This window comes from Papio anubis, chromosome 6 (genome assembly GCF_008728515.1).
Source record: "Papio anubis isolate 15944 chromosome 6, Panubis1.0, whole genome shotgun sequence".
Classification (NCBI taxonomy): Eukaryota; Metazoa; Chordata; class Mammalia; order Primates; family Cercopithecidae; genus Papio; species Papio anubis.
In genome coordinates this window covers 53,722,500-53,745,627 of record NC_044981.1, presented here as the reverse complement: position 1 = coordinate 53,745,627, position 23,128 = coordinate 53,722,500, and the positions used below count along the sequence as shown (strand labels likewise).

The 23,128-nt window shown below is 37.4% G+C and overlaps 1 protein-coding gene across 2 annotated transcripts in view; it reads right to left on the bottom strand.

Moving 5' to 3' along the window:
* The window catches only part of HCRTR2 (hypocretin receptor 2), a 116,280-nt gene extending 114,426 nt beyond the window's left edge, over window positions 1-1,854 (bottom strand). The window contains exon 1 of one of the 2 annotated variants that reach the window (XM_021937394.2): window positions 1,255-1,854. In XM_021937394.2, coding sequence (XP_021793086.1) covers window positions 1,255-1,477 — 223 coding nt within the window. In that variant the 5' untranslated portion in view covers window positions 1,478-1,854. The remainder of the gene's footprint in view (window positions 1-1,254) is intronic. The other variant, XM_009205398.4, reaches the window with a different exon arrangement.
* Between the last annotated feature and the right edge of the window lie 21,274 nt (window positions 1,855-23,128).

Here is a 23,128-nt window from a genome sequence, read left to right as displayed (position 1 = left end):
TACAAGTTCCTTGCTTTTGACTGCAAAGCCTCCCAGCCTATCTCACCTCACTCACCTATTTCCCCTTTTATAATTGAAAATCAAGAGCAACTCCTAGCCTCCTCCATCTCCTGTCGTTTTCAGCAGAGACTTTCGTCACACTGCCCTCTGCATGTGAAAAGTCTCCCAGCCTTCTACTCCTCATTCATCAAGGTACACTCTCCTTCCATTCACAATTTATTTCAAGTCATCCCTCCCTTCCAAAGCCCCTTTTCTGGAGGAAGATTCCCCAGCTGCCCTAATACATTTCATCATCGCACTCACCATGTTGCCATCTCACCCCCTCCCCAACCCTCAGAAATTGTTTAGGGGGAGGGGAGTGGGGGTCCAGGAAACCTGTGCTTGCATACAGACCTAGACAGGGACAAATAGCCTAGCATTAAGCTTAGTCTCATCTTTGGGGAAAACAAAACAACACAACGACAACAACAACAACAACAACAAACAGTTGACATGAATAATTCCTGAGCCTGGCAACAAGCAGACTAAAAAAAAAAAAAAAATACTTGGCTGAGTGGATGCATGAATGAATGGATGGATGGATGATTGAGATCTCTGTGGTACTTTTCTCCGAAGCCCCTCCTTCTTCTTGTTCCAGGCACAGTTCCTGTTTAATTCAGCTTCTATGAGTGAGTGCACTTCCCTGCTTTGCCTCCGTCTCTACTCCCTGCTGGTTCATAACCACCTCTTGACTGGAGACTAAACCTCCTCGCCAAAGGGCAATGCCACCTAGCTCACAAATGCTTTGTGACTTCCACAGTCAAAGAGAGCTTGCTCCTTAGGGATGTAGCTTTGCATTCTGCAAGCTCTGCCTCTTCCCAACACCCCCCCCCCCGCCCCGCCGAAACACCCAGCCACGTTACACAAAGGGATGACTGACTCCCTCACTCTCACACACACACACTCAACAAAATCCACCTGGAGATCCCTGCCGCGGCCCCTTCCCTGCGCTTGTAATCTAGGTGCTCGAAAAAGAAACGCGGTTTCCCTGTTATTCCTGCACAACAGGGAATAACCTTTCCAGGGCTCGGTCCTGGTTCGGAAAATCAGAAAACTTTTTATTATTATTATTATTTTATTAGAAAACCCCATCCGAGAGCAGCGACCTCTTTGTTTGCTTCCCAGGGGGAGGGAGGGGTCTCTTTAGAGCCTTCGCAGCTCGGGGCGGAGTGGGGGGTGATGGCCCCTGGGAGGGCTGCCCCGGAGGAGACTCACCCAGGACGTTCCCAATGAGAGCCACGACGAACACGATGATGTACCCGGCGATCAGGACCCACTCATATTCTTTCGGGTGTAGGTATTCCCTCCACAGGTACCGCAGGAATTCCTCATCGTCATAGTCGGTGGGGTTTAAAAAGGGCTCTTGAGTTTCATTCAGCTCCGAAGCAGATGACCAGTTGCGACAAGGGGGGGAGTCCTCCAATTTGGTGCCGGACATCACGGGCTCGAGTCCGGTTCCGCTCAATGCTGCAAGCTCCTCTCTGCCTGCCCCATGAGCACTGGTGATTTGCGGTGGGAAAGGCTGCGCGGAGAGGCGAGAAGGGGCTCCCGAGCAGAAAATGACGTGAAAAGTTACTGAGCCAATGCCTCCGGAGCCTTCTGCCGGGCAACTTCTGCGGCGGCTTTGCTGTCTTTACAGGCGATGTTGCACCGGGAAGAGAGGCAGCTGAGAAACTAGGGACCCGGCACTGGAGGCTGCAGCAATGACACCGGGAGGAGAAAGCTACCTCCGGCTCAGCTGAAGCTCAGTTACTCCTCATTCCAGCACTCAGTCCGCAGCCCATAGCCTCCTCCTGCGCTGAGGGAGAGCTGAAGCTGAAGGGGGGGGAAAAAAAAAAAAAGTAATGAAAAGTAATTTAATCTGCTTTTTTTTGGGGGGGGGGAGGTGGGAGTTAAATCTCTCTCTCTTTTTCTACTTATTTTCTCTATTTTTACGTGCACTTATTATAAACCATTCACAGACATGCATCAGTCTGTGTGGATATGACAAAAATGTAACATACAGTTAATACAGAGCATGCTGATACATTTGTCTTTGTAAAGCAAATATAAAAGTAATAAGGAGGCACCTCTGTGTTTCTCAAGCAGCACAATGGAAAAGTCATTCCAGGCAAATACTTTAACATTTAATATAAACTTATTTTAACATTTGACATTTGCCAATTTAGCACTTGCTGAGTCTTTAAGGCATCTCCGTCTTCACTTTCTCCTTAAAATTGGAGAATGATACTGTTTTTAAATTGAAGGGTCTATTTAGCTGAAATTTGTATTTGCAATAGTTAAGTGTCATATGAAATACAGCAACAAATTCTTGAAGGACGCCAAGGGTCATAAATATGATCATAGTTAATGTTGTCAAGCAAGACAGACCACCAATATACTAAACGACATTGAACATTCACTGCAGGATGTAGTAATCTAAGCAGAGGTGCTCTCTCTGGTAAATACCACACCCCATTGGGTCTTTCTTCCCATTGATTCAGGGCTGATGTCACCTGCCATTCTCTCATGCATTGGTTTTGTCTCTAATAATAAGTATTCTAGGATTTGTCAGAATGTGAATTCATGATCCTTTTATTCTTAATAAACATGGTAAAAATATTGCATTTGAGTAATTACAATCTTGCACTTGGGAAGAGCCTGGAAATCTTATCTGAACTTCAGCTTAAGAGGAGAAGCCTCCTGATAACATTGCTGACGTGTCCCCATCTAGCTTGGATTGACCACCACAATTCACTACTTCCACCCTTATAGGAGTGCTCTAAAGGTGAGAAAACTGTTTCTTACATTAAACCAAGATCTTAAGCCATGATTTGCCTTTTTGAGACTTTTACCTCTAATCCCTAGTTAGCATCTTGGTGCTACACAGAATAAATCTTCCACATGACAATGCTTCACAGACTCAAAATAAACATCACAGCTCCAGCCCTCCTTTTTATGCCCTCATGTTTCTTTTTTTAGTACTTTTTCTCAATGTTGTTCAAATGACAGTAGCTTCCACCTATATCTGTTTGGTCTTCCTTTAGACAACTGTCAATATCTTGCAAAATATGTAACTGGGATGAAGTAACAATAATATGGTTTGAGTCTTGTCAGTGCAAAAAGTACATTATTCCTTGGATGCAACCAATTTTTGTATGTAATTATTTTTTCAACACACACAGACATTGGTGGTTTACACTGAGATTTAGTTAACTACCACATCCCCTCCTCCAATCATAATTTCTCACATTTGTGCTTTACGGTTTATAAAATTATTTCATATGCATTTTTAAACCCCTGAGGACTTAGCTATTACTAACCTTCTTTTATAGATGAGGAAGCTGTTCCTGGTGAAATTAGATGATTTACGAAAGATCGATGGATTAGCAAAACCATCTGTTCTTTCTTCTATTTATAGAATACTTTTTGGGACCTAGTACTTCTATTATTGTATAGTTATCATATTTTACAAGAAATATTGTTGTATTTCCCCAATCTGCACTAGCTAAATTTATTTTTACAAGAAGGGTATCAATGGGCATTTTATTATTTTACCAAATATTTCCTGAGGGTTATTTTTCCACTCTTAGTGACACAAAGTTAAACAGGTTGCTGTTTCCATGAATTTTACTTTCTACTAAAGTTATATTTAAAAGAAAATCAACTAATAAATACATAGGGAAAACATTAGGAAGAGATATTCTATAATGAAAACCAAACAGGATGAAGTGATGATGAGTAGAAAATCCCAAAGGTCACATTAGAAATAACTGGTCAAAAAGGCTCTGTTAAGAGATGATATATAAGCAGAAGACCCAGTTGATACAATCATATATTAATTTAATTCTGTTAATTTGAAGTTTAAACAGACCTTAAATTCTAATGCTATTATACAAAACATTAGCCATTTCTCCAGACCTGTTGTCACCAGTAAATTTGACAAGCAGGCCTTCTGTGGCTTTGTTCAAGTTCATTGGTATAAATCTGCCAACTTTATACTCTGGTACAATGTCTTCCTCTGATTTATTAATATCTGCATTTTACTCCTCCATGCACTATTCATCTCAAAGTGGGAAAGGTTGTTGCAACTTATGTTCAGATCTATATTCATTAACATCTGCAAATTCCTTGTCATTGACAATCTATAAATATGGACCCAGTCTGCTATTTCCTAAGTAGTCAGTGTCATTAGCTTTCACTTTTTGGCACTTCAACTTGTCTATACTTCAGTCTTCTCTTCGTAAATCTTCTACCTACAATTAATCATCACAGTAAATTGAAGTTATAAATAAGGAGAAATGAAAATATTTTCAAGATTTTATCCTGATACCTGCTTTATGTTATGACAAGCTGAATTTATCTTGATCCTACAAATATTCCATTTCCTTCTATCTAAGATTTATTTGGTGCTTTCTTCTAAATATGTGGTACTCCAATGTCATAAAATGTTCACTTAAATCTTCAAATTATTACTTGTTTTCTTTTTTCAAGTGCATCATAGATGATACATATTACAATACTCATTTTTTTTTTTTTTTTTTTTTTTTTTTTTTCCTTTTTTTTTTTTTTTTTTGAGACGGAGTCTCGCTCTGTCGCCCAGGCTGAAGTGCAGTGGCCGGATCTCAGCTCACTGCAAGCTCCGCCTCCTGGGGTTATGCCATTCTCCTGCCTCAGCCTCCCGAGTAGCTGGGACTACAGGCATCCGCCACCTTGCCCGGCTAGTTTTTGTATTTTTTAGTAGAGACGGGGTTTCACCGTGTTAGCCAGGATGGTCTCGATCTTCTGACCTCATGATCCGCCCGTCTCGGCCTCCCAAAGTGCTGGGATTACAGGCTTGAGCCACCGCGCCCGGCTACAATACTCATTTTTGATGTGAACATCTTCCTTCGATCTTTTGATATCTTTTGAAACATAAGAAAGAAATTTCTAGTTCTTAGGTATTACTCTTCTCTTCAATTCAAATCTTTCTGCTGGATGTAGGGAAAAGGAATTAATCCATGTCACAAACACGAAAGAAAGCTCTAAATTTGTCCCGTGATATCCCCTTAAGGTTGTTAAAAGAATTAAATAAATTGATATTTTTAGACCAGTGCCTGGTATAGAAAGTAACTGGAAAATGTTTGTTAAATGACATTTAAAAAATGTGTGATATCCTACTGCAAATATTATTTGCTATACATATCAATTACTCTGTGTTAATGATAGTTAACATCAATGTACATTTCAAAATAGCTAAAAGAGAGGACTTAACATGCTGCTAACACAGAGAAATAATACTTAAGGTAATGGATACTCTAAATACTCTAGCTTGACCATTACACATTCTATGCATGTAACAAAATATCACACATACCCTATAAACATGTACAAATAGTATGTATAAATAAAAGGTAAAAAAGAAATGTAGCTCACAACATTCAGAATAATTCTGTTTAAATAACTAGGTTAAATTTTTCTTGTCACTTATTTTAGCTCTTTCACTAACTGGAATATATTAAAAATGAGGAGGAAAAAATAAATCTCAAACCCAGGATTTTTTTTTTTCTTGGTGTTTATAGTTAGGTTGTTTAGAGACCTTATATATGGGCTGTCCCAGATTTTATTTTCTTATGCCTGGTAAGAGATCATCTTTTTTGCAGGCCTATATTAACTTTCTATATGCATTTCAGTAAATGTATCTGAGTATCTATCGTGTGCCCAGGAGTTCAGCTAGGAGCTGGGATACAAGGATTAATAAGACTAGTCTAGCCTCAATGATCTCTCAGAACATTGGTGACCTGGAAATGTTGCCATTATTGAGAAACTCTGTGAAGGTAGAGAGATGCATAGTGGCATGAAAGCATGAAAGAAGTTGCTTGCTTTCTTTCCTTTTCTGTTGGAATGAAAATAAAATCAAGTCTGATCACTGTTGGTAATGACAATACTGAGGTTATATATTCCCAAAATAAATGCATTAGATTTGCAGGAAGTTATCTGACATCTCTAGGCTCCAAACACTACATTTTAAAAAACAATATGGTCTTCAGCTAAATTCTTCTAGAAAAGTCTCAAATCACAGGGGGGTCTAGACATTTATATAAAGGGAAAAGGGGACTCCTTATAACGTGTCACTGTACGCAGTCTCAGTGGGCTGCAGAAAATGAAATAACCTCATGCCCTAAAAGATTAGGCCATGAACAATCAAAGCCACTTGACACAAATTACTACAAACATTTGTGTCTCTCTGTCTCTTTTTCTTCCAATCTTTCTATTACCTCCCATGCCCTGTTCTAATATGTCTCTTCTCAGACAAAGGTCTCTCCATTCCATCCTGCCTCCTGTCCTGCGTTATTAGATCTGATATTTTCCCCTCATATTTTTATTCAACAAATACATATGAAGCTCCCATTATATTCCTATATCATGTTGCGCATAGATAAACACTCTTCCTGTCTTATTCAGTGTGTCATGAAAAGCACACAGTAGCGGGCAAATAATTTCGGTCAGTAAAGCAAATGCCCTAAGGTGTACACCTAAAAAAGTCTGAAAATGCAAGCAGAAGAGACATCTATTTTTCCAAAGTGGCAGCAATAAAACCATATGGAAAACACATTGTCTAAGCTGAGAACTGAAGAATGAATGGTAACCAGATTATGGGAAGTGAGAGAGGCAGTTGGTGCCAGATAGAAGTAAGTAACTTTCTGTGAGACAAGTAATGTTAGCACTCATTGAGAGATTACATGGGCCAAGCTCTGTGCCAAGTACCTTACATACATTAACTCAATTGATCTTCACAACTCTAGGAGGAAGATTTTATGAATTATTATTCCAATTTTCCAGGCTGGGCAATTTAGTGTGACACTATCTCTATGAAAAACTTAAAAAAAAATACCCAGGCATGGTGGCATGTGCCTGTGTTCCTAGCTATCTGGGAGACTGAAGAGGGAGAATCACTTGAACTCAGGAGGCTGAGGCTGCAGTGAGCTGTGGTCACACCACTGGACTCCAACCTGGGCAACAGAATGAGACACTGCCTCAAAAAAAGCATACATTATTCCAATTTTACAAATGAAGAAATTGACACACAAAGAAGTTAAGTAACTTGCCCAAGGTCATATAGCTAGAAAGTGGTGGACTGTTTAAGCTGAGTTGTCAAGGTCCAATTTCAGAAATAAGCTTTTTGTTGTTACTCTATTCTGTTTCTACAGTGAATAACCAAAATGTTTTCAATTTTCCAGCTGTGTCCTTTACTAATGATAGTTTTAATTCTTAACAAAAACATTTGTAAAATTATATAAATTTTGCATACTTAAAAAAAATCCAGTTGTATTTTAAATAGTACTGAAGAGGAGAATTTTGGGGGAACTTGTTATACTCTTCAAGATGACATCTCCCCCAAAGAGAATCAATCTCCTTCTATATTCTCTGAGATAAAGATATTTGTTTTTCTCCTAAGGGCATAAAAGTTTTCTCATTCGTCTTTGTATCCCCAAACTTAACACGTACTTTGCATTTAGCTGTTGGTCAATCACTACTTGTTGATCAGGCCTGAACTCAATTGAAGGGAGGAATTCCTTCTTCAATCAGTGACTATTTTTTGAAAAATATACATACATGTCACCTTTGTTTATGTAACACCAAGGAAATTCCTGGATATGTATATTTTTACCTATTACTAAATGTTTAGACTGGAGATGGATTAGTAATCTTTATGTATGATGTGCTTTTTATAAATTCACTTCCTCTTTCCATAATCTAAAAATTCTGTTTTCTTTTCAAAATAATAAATGGTTAAAATGCAAAAATAATAATAGAGGGCAGAAAAAGAATGAGTTCAAGTCTTGCAGTACAAACTATAACTTTGGGGGTACTTGCCCATTTCAGACACCCTGCTCAGAACTATCCATTACTGTCAGTTGCTCTGAAGGATGGGATCTGGGGAAGGAAAGAGTAGGAGCAAAATATGTGTATTTTCAAACATCAGTCCCAGGGTCACATGAGAATTTCCTAAGATCTTGGGTTTGGATTCATTGAAATATTTCTGTGTTCTTTCAATACATGTTATTTCTTCTGGATCTCAGTCCTCTGGGCTTCTTTCCTTGAAAATAATATATTTGTCTGAGTTAGAGGAAATTTACTCTTAGGTGAGCAGCAGGTGGGGCATGTAACCATTAAGGCATGTGTTCTGATTTTCCACATGAAAAAAAAAAGATCCATTTTGTTATGAAATACATCTTAATTCTATTTTAATAAATATACATACAATGAACTCCATATAGTTATGGTGAAAGAGGTTTATGTATTGGACTCCAATGTTAAAAGCAATGTGACATGCTTTTACTCCAACACAAATGCAATCACTGAATTGCATTGAGTAGCACTGTGGAAGCGATCCTGCCTTGTGTGGAAATTTCTCTTTGTTATTGATAAGATTTTTTTTCTTTTCTAATTGGGATAAAATTCACATAACATAGAAGTCATGATTTTAACCATTTTGAGAGGTATAATTTAATGGTTTACAGTATATTCACAATGTTGTGTCCCCATCAGCACTGCTCATTCCAGAAACCTCATAACTACTCATTTTCCTCTCCTCCCACATGCTAGCAAACACTCATCAAGATTCTACTTCAGTGGATTTGACTATTCTGGAAATTTCCTTTAAATTAAATCAGAACATGTGGGGTTTTGTGTCTGATGTCTTTTACTTAGCTTAATATTTTCAAGGTTCTCCCATGTTTTAGTGTGTATCAGTACTTTATTATTTTTGTGGCTGAATAGCATTTAATTACATGGATATACCACATTTTCTCTATTCAGCAGTTGATGAATATTTGTATTGTTCCTACTTTTTGCCTATTATATATAATGCTGATCTGATCATTCTTGTACAATGTATGAACTTATGTTCATACATACCTTATGTTCAAGTTTTCGATTTATTGAACTAATGTTTTCGATGCTCTTGGGTACATGCCTAGAAGTTGAATTATTTCATACAGTAACTCTATGTTGAACTGTTGAGGAACTGACAAACTGTTTTCCACAACGGCAAGACTCTTCTACGTTACCACTGGCAATGCATGAAGGTTTCAAGGTTTCCACATTCTTATCAACAAGAGTTATTTTCCATTTTATAAATTATAGTAGGTAGAAAGTGATATTTCATCTTGTGTGTGCGTTGTGTGTGTTTTAAGTCTCTTAACGAAGAAAAGCACAGAACTGGATGACTTTACTGCTGAATTCTACAAAACTTATTTAAAAAACTAACAACAATTCTCAAACTATTCCAAAACACTAAAGAAGAAGTGTTTTGAACTTCCTGACACATTCAACAAGAACAGCATTACCCTGATACCAAAATCAGACTAGAATACAACACAAAAAGAGAAAACCACAGGCCAATATCCTTGATGCTTGTAGATGCAAAAATCCTCAACAAAATATCAGCAAAGTGAATCCAAAAAGCATCAAAAAGATAATACACCATGATCAAGTGGGATTTATCCCAGGGGTGGAAGGATGATTCAATATATGCAAATCAATAAATGTGATACATCATATCAACAAAATAAAGGACAAAAACCATATGATCATCTCAAAAGACACGGAAAAGACATTTGACAAAATGCAACATCTCTTCATGATAAAAACTCTCAACAAATTAGGCATAGAGGGAACCTAACTTAACATAATAAAGTCTATATATGACAAATCCACAGCTAACATCATTGTGATATTAAACTATTTGCCTCCTGAGTAAAAGTGATGAGCATCTTTTAATGAACTTGTTGGCCATTTGTGTATCTACTTTGGGGAAATAATAGCTATTCAAATTAGTTGCCTTTTTTTTTAGATTGGATTATTCATCTCCTTACAGTTGAGGTGTAAGAGTTTTTTTTATAGATATTCTGTGTACTAATCCCTTAACAAATACCTGATTTGCAAACATGTTCTCCTATTTTGTAGGTTTTCTTTTCATACTCTTGATAGTATCCTATGACACAAAAAAAGTTTTAAATTTTGATAAGATCCAATTTATTCATGTTTTCTTCTTTTGTTGCTTTGGCTTTGGGTATCATATTTAAGAAACCATTGCCTAATCAAAGGTCACAAAAACTTACATGTGTTTCTTTCTAAGAGTTTCATGGTTTTAGCTCTTATACTTAGGTATTTAATCTATTTTGGGGGTTTATGTATATGACATAAGAAAGGTATCCAAATTCATTTTTTGCATATCCAATTGTTCCAGCACTTTTATTGAAGGGACTTTACTTTTCCCATTGAATGGGAGTTCAATTATTAAATGTCTTGAGGTAGTCTTCTTTGGGTTAAATCTGCATGGTGTTCCATGACCTTGTATTTGAATACTGATACTCTGTTGTTATCCCTTTGAATAAACTTTCTACTCTCTCTCTCTCTTTCTCTCTCTCTATCTCTCTCTCTCTGTCTCTCTCTCCCTCCTCTCTCCTTCCTCTTTAAGGCCAGTAACTCTTAGATTTATGCTGTTGAGGCTATTTTCTAGATCCTGTAGGTATGCTTCATTGTTTTTAATTTTTTTCTTTTGTCTCCTCTGACTGTATATTTTCAAATAGTGTTTTCAAGTTTACTAATTCTTTCTTCTGCAGGATCAGTTCTGCTGGTAAGATGCATTCTTTCGTGTATCAGTTGAATTTTTCAGCTCCAGAATTTCTGCATGATTTTTAATTATTTCAACTTCTTTGTTGAATTTATGTGACAGAAGTCTGAATTCCTTCTCCATGTCATCTTGAATTTTGTTGAGTTTCCTCAAAACAGCCATTTTGAATTCTCCATCTGAGAGGTCACATATTTTCTGTCACTCCAGGATTGGTCTCCAGTGCCTTATATAGTTATTCGGTGAGGTCATGTTTTCCTAAATGGTGTTTTTTGTTTCTTTGTTTGTTTGTTTTAATACTTTAAGTTCTGGGATACATGTGCAGAACATGCAGGTCCATTACATAGGTATACACATACCATGGTGGTTTGCTGCACCCATCAACCCGTCACCTACATTAGGTATTTCTCCTAATGTTATCCCTCCCTTAGCCCCCCACTGCCTGACAGGCCCTGGTGTGTGATCTTCCCCTCCCTGTGTCCATGTGTTCTCATTTTTCAACTCCCACTTATGAGTGAGAACATGCAGTGTTTGGTTTCCTGTCCTTGCAATAGTTTGCTGAGAACGATGGTTTCCAGCTTCATCCATGTCCCTGCAAAGGACATGAACTCATCCTTTTTATGACTGCATAGCATTCCATGGTATATATGTGCCACATTTTCTTTATCCAGTCTATCATTGATGGACATTTGGGTTGGTTCCAAGTCTTTGCTATTGTGAATAGTGCCACAATAAACATATATGTGCATGTGTCTTTATCACAGAATGATTTACAATTCTTTGGGTATATGCCTAGTAATGGGATTGCTGCGTCAAAAGGTATTTCTGGCTCTATATCCTTAAGGAATCACCACACTGTCTTCCACAATGGTTGAACTAATTTACACTCCCACCAACAGTGTAAAAGCATTCCTATTTCTCCACATCCTCTACAGGATCTGTTGTTTCCTGACTTTTTAATGATTGCCCTTCGAACTGGAGTGAGATGGTATCTCACCGTGGTTTTGATTTGCATTTCTCTAATGACCAGTGATGATAAGCTTTTTTTCATGTTTCTTGGCCACATAAATGTCTTCTTTTGAAAAGTGTCTGTTCATATCCTTTGCTAACTTTTTGATGGGATTGTTTTTTTCTTGTGAATTTAAGTTTCTTGTAGATTCTGGATATTAGCCCTTTGGCAGATGGATAGATTGCAAAATTTTTCTCCCATTCTGTGGGTTGGCTGTTCACTCTGATGATAGTTTCTTTTGCTGTGCAGAAGCTCTTTTGTTTATTTAGATCCCATTTGTCAATTTGGGATTTTCTTGCCATTGCTTTTGGTGTTTTAGACATGAAGTCTTTGCCCATGCCTATGTCCTGAATGGTATTGCCTAGGTTTTCTTCTATGGTTCTTATGGTGTTAGGTCTTATGTTTAAGTCTTCAATCCATCTTGAATTAATTTTTGTATAAGGTGTAGGGGAGGAGTCCCATTTCAGTTTTCTGCATATGGCTAGCCAGTTTTCCCAGCACCATTTATTAAATAGGGAATCCTTCCTCCATGGCTTGTTTTGTCAGGTTTGTAAAAAATCAGAGAGTTGTAGATGTCTGGTGTTATTTCTGAGGCCTCCGTTCTGTTCCATTGGTCGATGTACCTGTTTTGGTACCAATACAATGCTGTTTTGGTTACTGCAGCCTTGTAGTATAATTTGAAGTCAGGTAGCATGATGCCTCTTTTTACTTTGGATTGTTTTGGCTATATGGGCTCTTTTTTGGTTCCATAAGAAATTTAAGGTAGTTTTTTGCTAATTCTGTGAAGAAATTCAGCGGTAGCTTGATGAACATAGCACTGAATCTATAAATTACTTTGGGCAGTATGGCTATTGTCACGATATTGATTCTTCCTATCCATGAGGATGGAATGTTTCTGCATTTGTTTGTATCCTCTCTTATTTTCTTGAGCAGTGGTTTGTAGTTCTCCTTGAAGAGGTCCTTCACATCCCTTGTAAGTTGTACCCAGGTATTTTATTGTCTTTGTAGCCATTGTGAATGGGAATTCACTCATGATTTGGCTCTGTTTGTCTATTACTAGTGTATAGGAATGCTTGTGATTTTTGCATATTGTTTTTGTATCCTGAGACTTGCTAAAGTTGCTTATCAGCTTAAGGATATTTTGCGCTGAGACAATGGAGTTTTCTAAATATACAATCATGTCATCTGCAAACAGAGACAATTTGACTTCCTCTCTTCCTATCTGAATACCCTTTATTTCTTTCTCTTGCCTGATTGCCCTGGCCAGAACTTCCAATACTATGTTGAATAGGAGTGGTGAGACTGGGCATCCTTGTCTTGTGCCAGGTTTCAAAGGGAATGCTTCCAGCTTTTGCCCATTCAGTATGATATTGGGTATGGCTTTGTCATAAATAGCTCTCATTACTTTTAAATACATTTCATCATTACCTAGTTTATTGAGAGTTTTTAACATGAAGAGGTGTGAATTTTGTCGAAGGCCTTTTCTGCATCTATTGAGATAATCATGTGGTTTTTGTCATTGGTTCTGTTTATGTGATGGATTACGTTTGTTGATTTGTGTATGTTGAACCAGCCTTGCACCCCAGGTGGGAAGCCAACTTGATTGTGTTGGATAAGCTTTTCGATATGCTGCTGGATTTGGTTTGCCAGTGTTTTATTGAGGATTTCTGCATCGATGTTAATCAGGGATATATTAGCCTGAAATTTTATTTTGTGTGTGTGTGTCTCTGCCAGGTTTTGGTATCAGGATAATACCTGCCTCATAAAATGAGTTAGGGAGGAGTCTCTCTTTTTCTATTGTTTGGTATAGTTTCAGAAGGAATGGCACCAGCTCCTCTTTGTACCTCTGGTACAATTTGGCTGTGAATCCACCTGGTCCTGGGCTTTTTTTTTTGTTGGAACGCTATTAATTACTGCCTCAATTTCAGGACTCGTTCAGGAATTTCAGGATCTGTTCAGGAATTCGACTTCTTCCTGGTTTAATCTTGGGAGGGTGTATGTGTCCAGGGATTTATCCATTTCTTCTAGGTTTTCTAGTTTATTTGCATAGAGGTGTTTATAGTATTCTCCAATGGTACTTTGTATTTCTGTGGGATCAGTGGTGATCTCCCTTTATCATTTTTTATTGTGTCTATATGATTCTTCTCTCTTTTATTCTTTATTATTCTGGCTAGTGATCTATCTACTTTGTTAATCTTTTCAAAAAAAAAAAAGGTCTTGGATTCATTGATTTATTGAAGGGTTTTTTGTGTCTCTATTTCCTTTAGTTCTGCTCTCATCTTAGTTATTTCTTGTCTTCTGCTAGCTTTTGAATTTGTTTGCATTTGCTTCTCTAGTTTTTTTCATTGTGATGCTAGGGTGTTGATTTTAGATCTTTCCCACTTTCTCGTGTGGGCATTTAGTGCTATGAATTTCCCTCTAAACACTGCTTTAGCTGTGTCCCAGAGATTCTGGTACATTGTATCTTTGTTCTTATTGGTTTCAAATAACTTATTTATTTCTGCCTTAATTTCATTATTTACCCATTAGTCATTCAGCAGCAGGTTGTTCAGTTTCCATGTAGTTGTGTGGTTTTGAGTGAGTTTCTTATTCCAGAATTCTAATTTGATTGCACTGTGGTCTGAGAGACTGTTTGTTATGATTTTAGTTCTTTCACATTTGCTGAGTCTTTTACTCCCAGTTGTGTGATCAATTTTAGAATAAGTGCAACGTGGTGCTGAGAAGAATGTATTGATTCTATTGATTTGGGGTGGAGAGTTCTATAGATGTCTATTAGGTCTGCTTGATCCAGAGCTGAGTTCACATCCTGAATATCCTTGCTAATTTTCTGTCTCATTGATCTGTCTAAGATTGACAGCGGGGTGTTAAAATCTCCCACTGTTATGATGTGGGAGTCTGAGTCTCTGTAGGTCTCCAAGAACTTGCTTTATGAATTTGTGTGCTCCTGAATTGGGTGCATATATCTTTAGGATAGTTAGCTGTTCTTGTTGCATTGATCCCTTTAGCATTATGTAAGGCCCTTCTTTGTCTCTTTTGATCTTTGTTGGTTTAAAGTCTGTTTTATCAGAGATTAGGATTCCAACCCCTGCTTTATTTTGCTTTCCATTTGCTTAGCAACTATTCCTCCATCCCTTTATTTTGAGCCTTTGTGTGTCTTCACACGTGAATTGGACTCCTGAATACAGCCCACTGATGGGTCTTGACTCTTTATCAAATTTGCCAGTCTGTGTCTCTTAATTGGGGCATTCAGCCCACTTACATTTAAGGTTAATATGTTATGTGTGAATTTGATCCTGTCATTAATCCTGAGTTCCATTTTAATTCCACTCTGGTCTGAGAGACTGTTTGTTATGATTTTCATTCTTTTGCGTTTGCTGAGGAGTGTTTTATTTCCAGTTATGTGGTCAATTCTAGAATAAGTGTGATGTGTTGCTGATTAGAATATATATATATTAGAAAATATATATATTAGTATATATTAGAAAAATTATATATTAGAATATATATATTAGAAAAAATATATATTAGAATATATATAGAATTATATATAATTTATTATATAATAATTATATAGAATATATATAGAATTATATATATAGAATACATATATATTCTAATCAGCAACACATCACACTTATTCTAGAATTGTTTCTGCAGTGGCTGATACTGGTTTTTCCTTTTCATATTTAGTGCTTCCTTCAGGAGCTCTTATAAGGCAGGCCTGGTGGTGACAAAATCTCTCAGCATTTGTTTGTCTGTAAAGGATTTTATTTCTCCTTCATTATGAAGCATAGTTGGGCTAGATATGAAATTCTGGGTTGAAAATTCTTTTCTTTAAGAATTTTGAATATTGGCCTCCACTGTCTTCTGGCTTGTACAGTTTCTGCAGGGAGATCCATGGTTAGTCTGATGGGCTTCCCTTTGTGGGTAACCCGACCTTTCTCTCTGGCTGCCCTTAACATTTTTTCCTTTATTTCAACTTTGGTGAATCTGAGAATTATGTATCTTGGGGTTGCTTTTCTCAAGAAATATCTTTGTGGTGTTCTCTGTATTTCCTGAATTTAAATGTTGGCCTGTCTTGCTAGGTTGGGGAAGTTCTCCTGGATAATATCCTGAAGAATGTTTTCCAACTCGGTTCCATTCTCTCCATCACTTTCAGGTACACCAATCAAATGTAGGTTTAGTCTTTTCACATAGTCCCATATTTCTTGGAGACGTTATTCTTTCCTTTCTATTCTTTTTTCTCAAATCTTGTCTTCTCACTTTATTTCATTAAGTTGATCTTCAATCTCTGATATTCTTTTTTTCGCTTGATCGATTCAGATATTGATACTTGTGTATGCTTCACAAAGTTCTCATGCTGTGTGTTTCAGCTCCATCATGTCATTTATGTTCTTCTCTAAACTGGTTATTCTAGTTAGCAATTATTCTAACCATTTTTCAAGGTTCTTAGCTTCCTTGCATTGGGTAAGAACATGCTTCTTTAGCTCAGAGGATTTTATTACCCACCTTTTGAAGCCTACTTCTGTCAATTCATCAAACTCATTCTCTGTCCAGTTTTGTCCCCTTGACTTGAGGAGTTGTGGTCCTTTGGAGGAAAAGAGATACTCTGATTTTTGGAATTTTCAGCTTTTTGTGCTGGTTTTTCCCCATATTTGTGGATTTATCTACCTTTGTTATTTGACGTTGGTGACCTTCAGATGGGGTTTTTGCAGGATGTGCTTTTTTTTTTTTTTTTTTTTTCCCGACGTTGATGCTATACCCTTTGTTTGTTTGTTAATTTTCCTTCTAACACTCAGGCCCCTCTGCTGCAGGTCTGCTGGAGTTTGCTGAAGGTCCACTCCAGACCCTGTTTGCCTGGGTATCACCAGTGGAGGCTGCAGAACAGCAAAGATTGCTGCCTGTTCCTTCCTCTGGAAGCTTCCTCCCAGAGGGACACGCACCAGATGCCAGCCGGAGCTCTCCTGTATGAGGTGTCTGTCGACCCTTGCTATGAGGTGTCTCCCAGTCAGGAGACACAGGGGTCAGAGACCCACCTGAGGAGGCAGTATGCCCCTTAGCAGAGCTTGAGCACTTGCTGGGAGATTTGCTGCTCTCTTCAGAGCTGGCAGGCAGGAACATTTAAGTCTGCTGAAGCGGTGCCTACAGCCGCCCCTTCCCCCAGGTGCCCTGTCCCAGGGAGATGGGTGTTTGATCTATAAGCTGCTGACTGCAACTGCCGCCTTTCTTTCAGAGATGCCCTGCCCAGACAGGAGGAATTTAGAGAGGCATTCTGGCTACAGTGACTTTGCTGAACTGTGGTGGGTTCCACCCAGTTTCACTTCCCAGTGGCTTTGGTTACACTGTGAGGGGAAAACTGCTTACTCAAACCTCAGTAATGGTGGACGCCTTCTCCCCACCAAGCTCAAGCATCCCAGGTAGACTTCAGACCGCTGTGCTGGCAGTGAGAATTTCAAGCCAGTGGATTTTAGCTTACTGGCCTCCATGGGGGTGGGATCCACTGAGCTAGACCACTTGGCTCCCTGGCTTCAGCCACCTTTCCAGGTGAGTAAATGGTTCTGTCTCACTGGCAGTCCAGGCAATACTGGGGTGTGAAAAACAACTCCTGCAGCTAGCTCAGTGTCTGCCCAAAGGAACACCCAGTTTTGTGCTTGAAACCCAAGGCCCTGGTGGTGTAGGCACCCAAGGGAATCTCCTGGTCTGCAGGTTGTGAAGACCATGGGAAAAGCATGTCAATTCATCAGTCTCTCATGGCTTCCGTTGCCTAGGGGAGGGAGTTCCCCATCCCCTTGTGCTTCCTGGGTGAGGTGACACCCCACCCTGTCTCAGCTCACCCTCTGTGGGCTGCACTCACTATCTAACCAGTCCCAATGAGAGGAGCTGGGTACCTCAGTTGGAAATGCAGGAACCACTGCCTTCTGCATTGATCTTGCTGGGAGCTGCAGACTGGAGCTGTTCATATTCAGCCATCTTCCCAGCCACCTCCTGGATGGTCTTGATGCTTGTGGGTGTTCATCAGTTTCTGGGTATTGAGGAGTTAGGTATTTATTGTAGTCCTCAAAGTCCAAACTTGTTTGTGCCTGTCTTTCTTGGGAAAGCTTTTCAGGTCTCAAATGGGACTTGAGTGTTATAAGTTTTTGATCATTGCAGCCATATCTGCACTGAGGACACCCAAAGACCAATAATGCTTTGGCTGTTGCAGACTCATAGACGTCTTGGATAAGATCTGGAAGAATTCCTTGTATTACCAGCAGAGACTTTTATTCTCTTCCCTTACTTTCTCCCAAACAAAGTATCTCTCTCTTTGTTGGCTGCCTAGAACTTAAGGAGGGGTGACAAAAGCATCCATGTGGTTACCACCCTTGGACTGTGCTGGGTCAAACCAGAAACCAACATAGCACTGGGTCATGCCTAATGCCCACGGTAACTACTATCTGGCTACCACCTGTGTTCCTTAAGGCTCTAGGCCTCTACAATCAGTAGGTGGTAAAGCCAGTCAGACTTGTGTCCTTCCTTTCAGGGCAACAAGTTCTCCCTGGTCCTGAGTGGATCCAGAGATGCCACCCAAGAGCCAGGGCCTGGAGTCAGAAAACTGCAATGTGTGTAGATTCTCTTTAATTATTTTTAATGACATTTTTTATTTTTCAGTACATAAAACCTGTACATTCTTGATAAATTCCTTCCTAAGCTTTTCATGCTTTCTAATGATCTCATAAGTGGAATTGTTTTGTTATTTTCATTTTCAGAGTTCTTTGCTAGTGTGTAGAAATACAAGTGTTTTTTGAGAATTGATATTGTATCGTATCCTGCAACTTTGAAGAATCCATTTATTAACTCTGGAAGTTGTGAGTGTGTGTGTAATCTCCAGGGGTTCTCCATATATAAGATTATGTCATCTGCCAGAGATAATTTTACTTCCTTTCTAATCTAAATGCCTTTTTTTATGATTAATTGACTAGAACTATATTTCCAATGTTTAATAGAATTAGTAGACCTCCTTGTCTTTTTCTGATCTTAGGAGAAAATATTCAGAGATTTTTTTTTTTTTTTTTTTTGCATCAGTTGTAATGTCTCCTGTCTCACTTCTAATATTATTTAAGTCTCTTTTTTTAGTCAAGGTAAGGGTTTGTTAATTTTGTTTGTCTTTTCAAAAACATAGATTTTAGTTTTGTCCATTTTTTCTGTTTTTTTTTTTTGGTTCTATATGTTATTTATTTTTGCTCTAACTTTTTTTTATTGTCTTTCTTCTGCTAACTTGGTGTTAGTTTTTATATGTTTGTCTGTTTTCCCTAGTTTTGAATAACTAAACTCCACCAGTATGGATCTCAAATGACCAAAGCAAATTTGAATCATAAAAACACAGCTAGAGATATCACACTTTCTCATTACAAAATATATTACAAACTACAATAATCAAAACAGCATGGTATTATCATAAAAACAGATATAGTGACAAACTGTATAATCATGTTTTTGTCAATGACTGACTGCATAAATGATGATGGTTCCATAAGATTTTGATGCCATATTTTTATTGTTTAAAATATGTTTAGATATATGTAGATACACAAATGATTACCGTTGTCTTACACAATTGCCTATAGTATTCAGTATCCAGTAATATGCTGTACATGTTTGTAAACTACGAACAAAAAGTTATACCATATAGCCTAGATGTGTAGTAAGCTATACCATCTAGGTTTCTGTAACTATACTCTATAGTGTGTGCACAATGATGAAATCATGTAATAATGCATTTCTCAGAATGTATCCCTTCCCTCTAGTTAAGTGATATATGACTAGATGTTGACCAATGGAACAGAACAGAGAGTCTAGACATAAACTCATGAATTTATAGACAACTGTTCTTTGCTGAGGGTAACAAGCAGTGCTATGAAAACTAGATATCCATATGCAAAAAAATAAAATAAAATTGGACCCTCATGTTGCACCACACAGAAATATCAACTCACAGTGAATTAGATTTAAACTTAAAAGATGACCATCAGCTCCTAGAAAAAGAAACACACACACACACACAGGAAAAAACTTTAACATTCGCTCTGGCAATGGTTTATTGGATATGACATCAAAAACACAAGTAACAAAAGCAAAAATAGACAACTGGTATTTTTTTGCACAACAAAGAAAACAATCAACAGAATGAAAATGTAACCTATGTAATATAATAAAATACTTGGTAACCATATGCAAATATCTGTGTCCTCTCAAAATTCATATGTTGAACCGCTAATTGCCCATGTGAAGATACTAGAAGGTGTGGCCTTTGGGAAGCTTTGCCCTTGTGAATGGGATTATTTTACTTTTAAAAGGGACTCCAGAGAGCTCTCTTGCCCTCTTTCTACCATATGAGGATACCACCCCAAAAGAGGGCTGTCACCAAACCTACCATGTTGGCATCCTAATCTCAAACTTCTAACCTCCAAATCTTTGGGGAATAAATTTCTGTTTTTTATAAGCTACCTAGGCTATAGTATTTTGTTAAAGCAGCCCAAACATATTAAGACACCATATATCAGATAAATACTCAATATCTAAAATATATAAGGAACTGCTAAAACTCTATAGCAAAATACAAACAAACAAATAAAAATATACCAATTAAAAAATGGACAAAAGACCTGAATATATAATTTTTCAAGAAAACATATGGATGGCCAAAAGGTATATGAAAAGTTGCTCAACACTTCTAATTATCTAGGGAATGCAAACCAAAACCACAATGAAGTTTTACCTCACACCTGTTAGGATGGCTACTATTAAAAAAACACAAAAGATAACAAGTGTTAGCAAGGATGTAGAGAAAAGGAAAGCCTTGTACACTGTTGGGGAGAATGTAAATTGATGTGATCACTATGGAAAGCAGTATGAAGATTCTTCAAATAAGTAAAAGTAGAACTTGGTTATGTAGGCATACCCCTAAGAATTAAGCTAAGTGTACTCTGCTTGTGGTCTATATAAAATGGAACAACAAAGCCTGGATGGCAGCACATCTGTTTACAGCATTGTTTACTAAATAATTTAAGCCCACTGTTGAGACCTACTGCTTAGAATAAAAAGATTCCTTTTAAAATAGTACTGCTCATTGATAATGCAGTGGTTACCCAAGTGGTCTGACAGACAGAGATCTACAGGGAGATTAATGTAGTTTTCATGCCTGCTAACAGAACGTAACTTTGTAGTCCACAGATCAAAAAGCCATTTTGATTTTCAAGTTTTATTTTTTAAGAAATAAATTTTGTAAGACTACAGCCCCTATCGATAATGATTTCCCTGATGGATCTAGGGGAAGTAAATTGAAAGTTTTCTGGAAAGAATCCACCATTCTAGGTGCCATTAAGAACATTTGTGATTCATGGGTGGAAACCAAAATATCAACATTAACAGGAGTTTGGAAGAAGCTGATTCCAGCCCTCATGGATGACTTTGAGAAGCTCAAGATTTCAGTGGAAGAAGTCACTGCAGATGTGGTAGAAATAGCAAAAGAAATAGAATTAGAAGTAGAGACTGAGGATGTGACTGAATTACTACAATCTCCTGACAAATCTTTATGGGATGAGCTGCTTCTCTTGATAAGCAAATAAAGTGGTTTCTTAAGATGGAATCTACCCTTAGGAAAGATGCTGTGAACACTGTTGAAATGACAAGAAGGGATTTAAATTATTACACAAACTTGGTTGATAAAGTAGTGGCAGACTTAAGAAGATTAGCTTCAATTTTGAAAGATGTTCTATTGTAGGTAAAATAGTATCAGACAGCATTGCATGACACAGATAAATTTTTTGTTAGAGGAAGTATCAATCGATGTGGCTAGCTTTGTTGTTGTCTTATTTTAAGAAATTCCCACAGCCACCCAACCTTCAACAACCATTACCCTGATAAGTCATCAGCCATGAACATTGAGGCAAGACCCAGTGGTCCACAAAAAAAGATTAGGACTCAGTAAAGATTCAGATGATTGTTAGCATTGTTTTAGTAATAAAATGTTTTTAATTAGGGTATTTAATTTTTAGATATAAAGCTATTGCTCACTAAATATATTACAGTATGGTATAAACATAACTTCCACATGCACAGGAAAACCAAAACATTTGTGTGACTCACTTTATTGTGATATTCACTTTATTGTAGTTGTCTAGAAACAAACCTGCAATATCCTCTAAGGAAAGCGTACAGGGCCAAAGGAATTGAAAGTAGGATTTCAAAAGCATCATCTGCACTCATGTTTATTGAAACATTGTTTATAATATCAAAGGCATGGAAGCAACCTACATTTCCATCAACAGAAAAATGAATAAAGAAAATATGATAAATACATAAAATGGAATATTATTGAGCCTTTAAAAAGGAAATCCTGCCATTTGCAATGATGTGGATGAACCAGAGGACATTATGCTTAGGGAAATAAGTCAGACATTAAAAAGAAAAATACTCCTATCCCACTTACACAAGAAATCTGAAAAAGTCAAACTCACAGAAGCAGAGAGTAGAGCAGAGGTTTCCAGGGCTGGGGGAGGTGGAAATGGGGAGGTGTAACCAAAGGGTAAAAAGTCTCAGTTATACAAGATGAGTAGGCACCAGAGTTCTTCTGTATGGCACAGTGCTTCCAGTTAACAATGCTGTATTGTATACTTAAATATTGCAAACAGTGTAGATCTTATGTTAAGTGTTCTTCTCATACCAGTTATAATAATAATAAGAAGAAGGGTAGGAGGAATCTTTTGGAGGTAATGAATGTGTTTATGGATTTGACTGTGGTGACAACTTCCTGGGTGTTTACTTATCTCCAAACTCATCAAGTTGTATACATTGTATATATTTATAGTCAACTTTTAATGTCAATCATACCTTAATAAAACGATTTTTTAATGTAGAATATTAAATGTATGTGATCAATGTGTTGTCAGCAGAATGAGAGCTAATTGATAAACACACTTCAGGGCCGCACCCTGGAAACTGAGGTTGACCTGAGGGTGACATCATGACGTCTAATGTTCCTTAGTGCTTCTGTAAAAGACAGAATCTTTAATGTGATTGCAATATCTATTTTTTTTGTTGTTTTTACAGAAGCATTGATTAGAATGTAAAATTTTAAAGTTTAGTGAAAAACAGCATTCAAGTGATTTAGCTTTATCAAACATTCTAAATGATTTCCAGTCAGAAGTTCTGAAAGCCAAGTACATTTGTCTTGTTTAACTAATGTATTCAAATATTTTCTGAGAGTAGGTCTTCAAATTTTATATAGATTTAATTAAATATAGGGATCGAATATGAATAAATATCCCCTCAAAGTATATTTAAAATTATTTTTATCATTAGAATATTTTTAAAAGTTCTTTTAAACTTTACATGGTCAAGGTGTTGGTTTCATGATATCAAGATCTAAATGCTGGCTTGCAAATTTTATTTAAAATGTGCATTAATGGGTTTACATTCAATTTCTAATTTATTGTTTATTTATG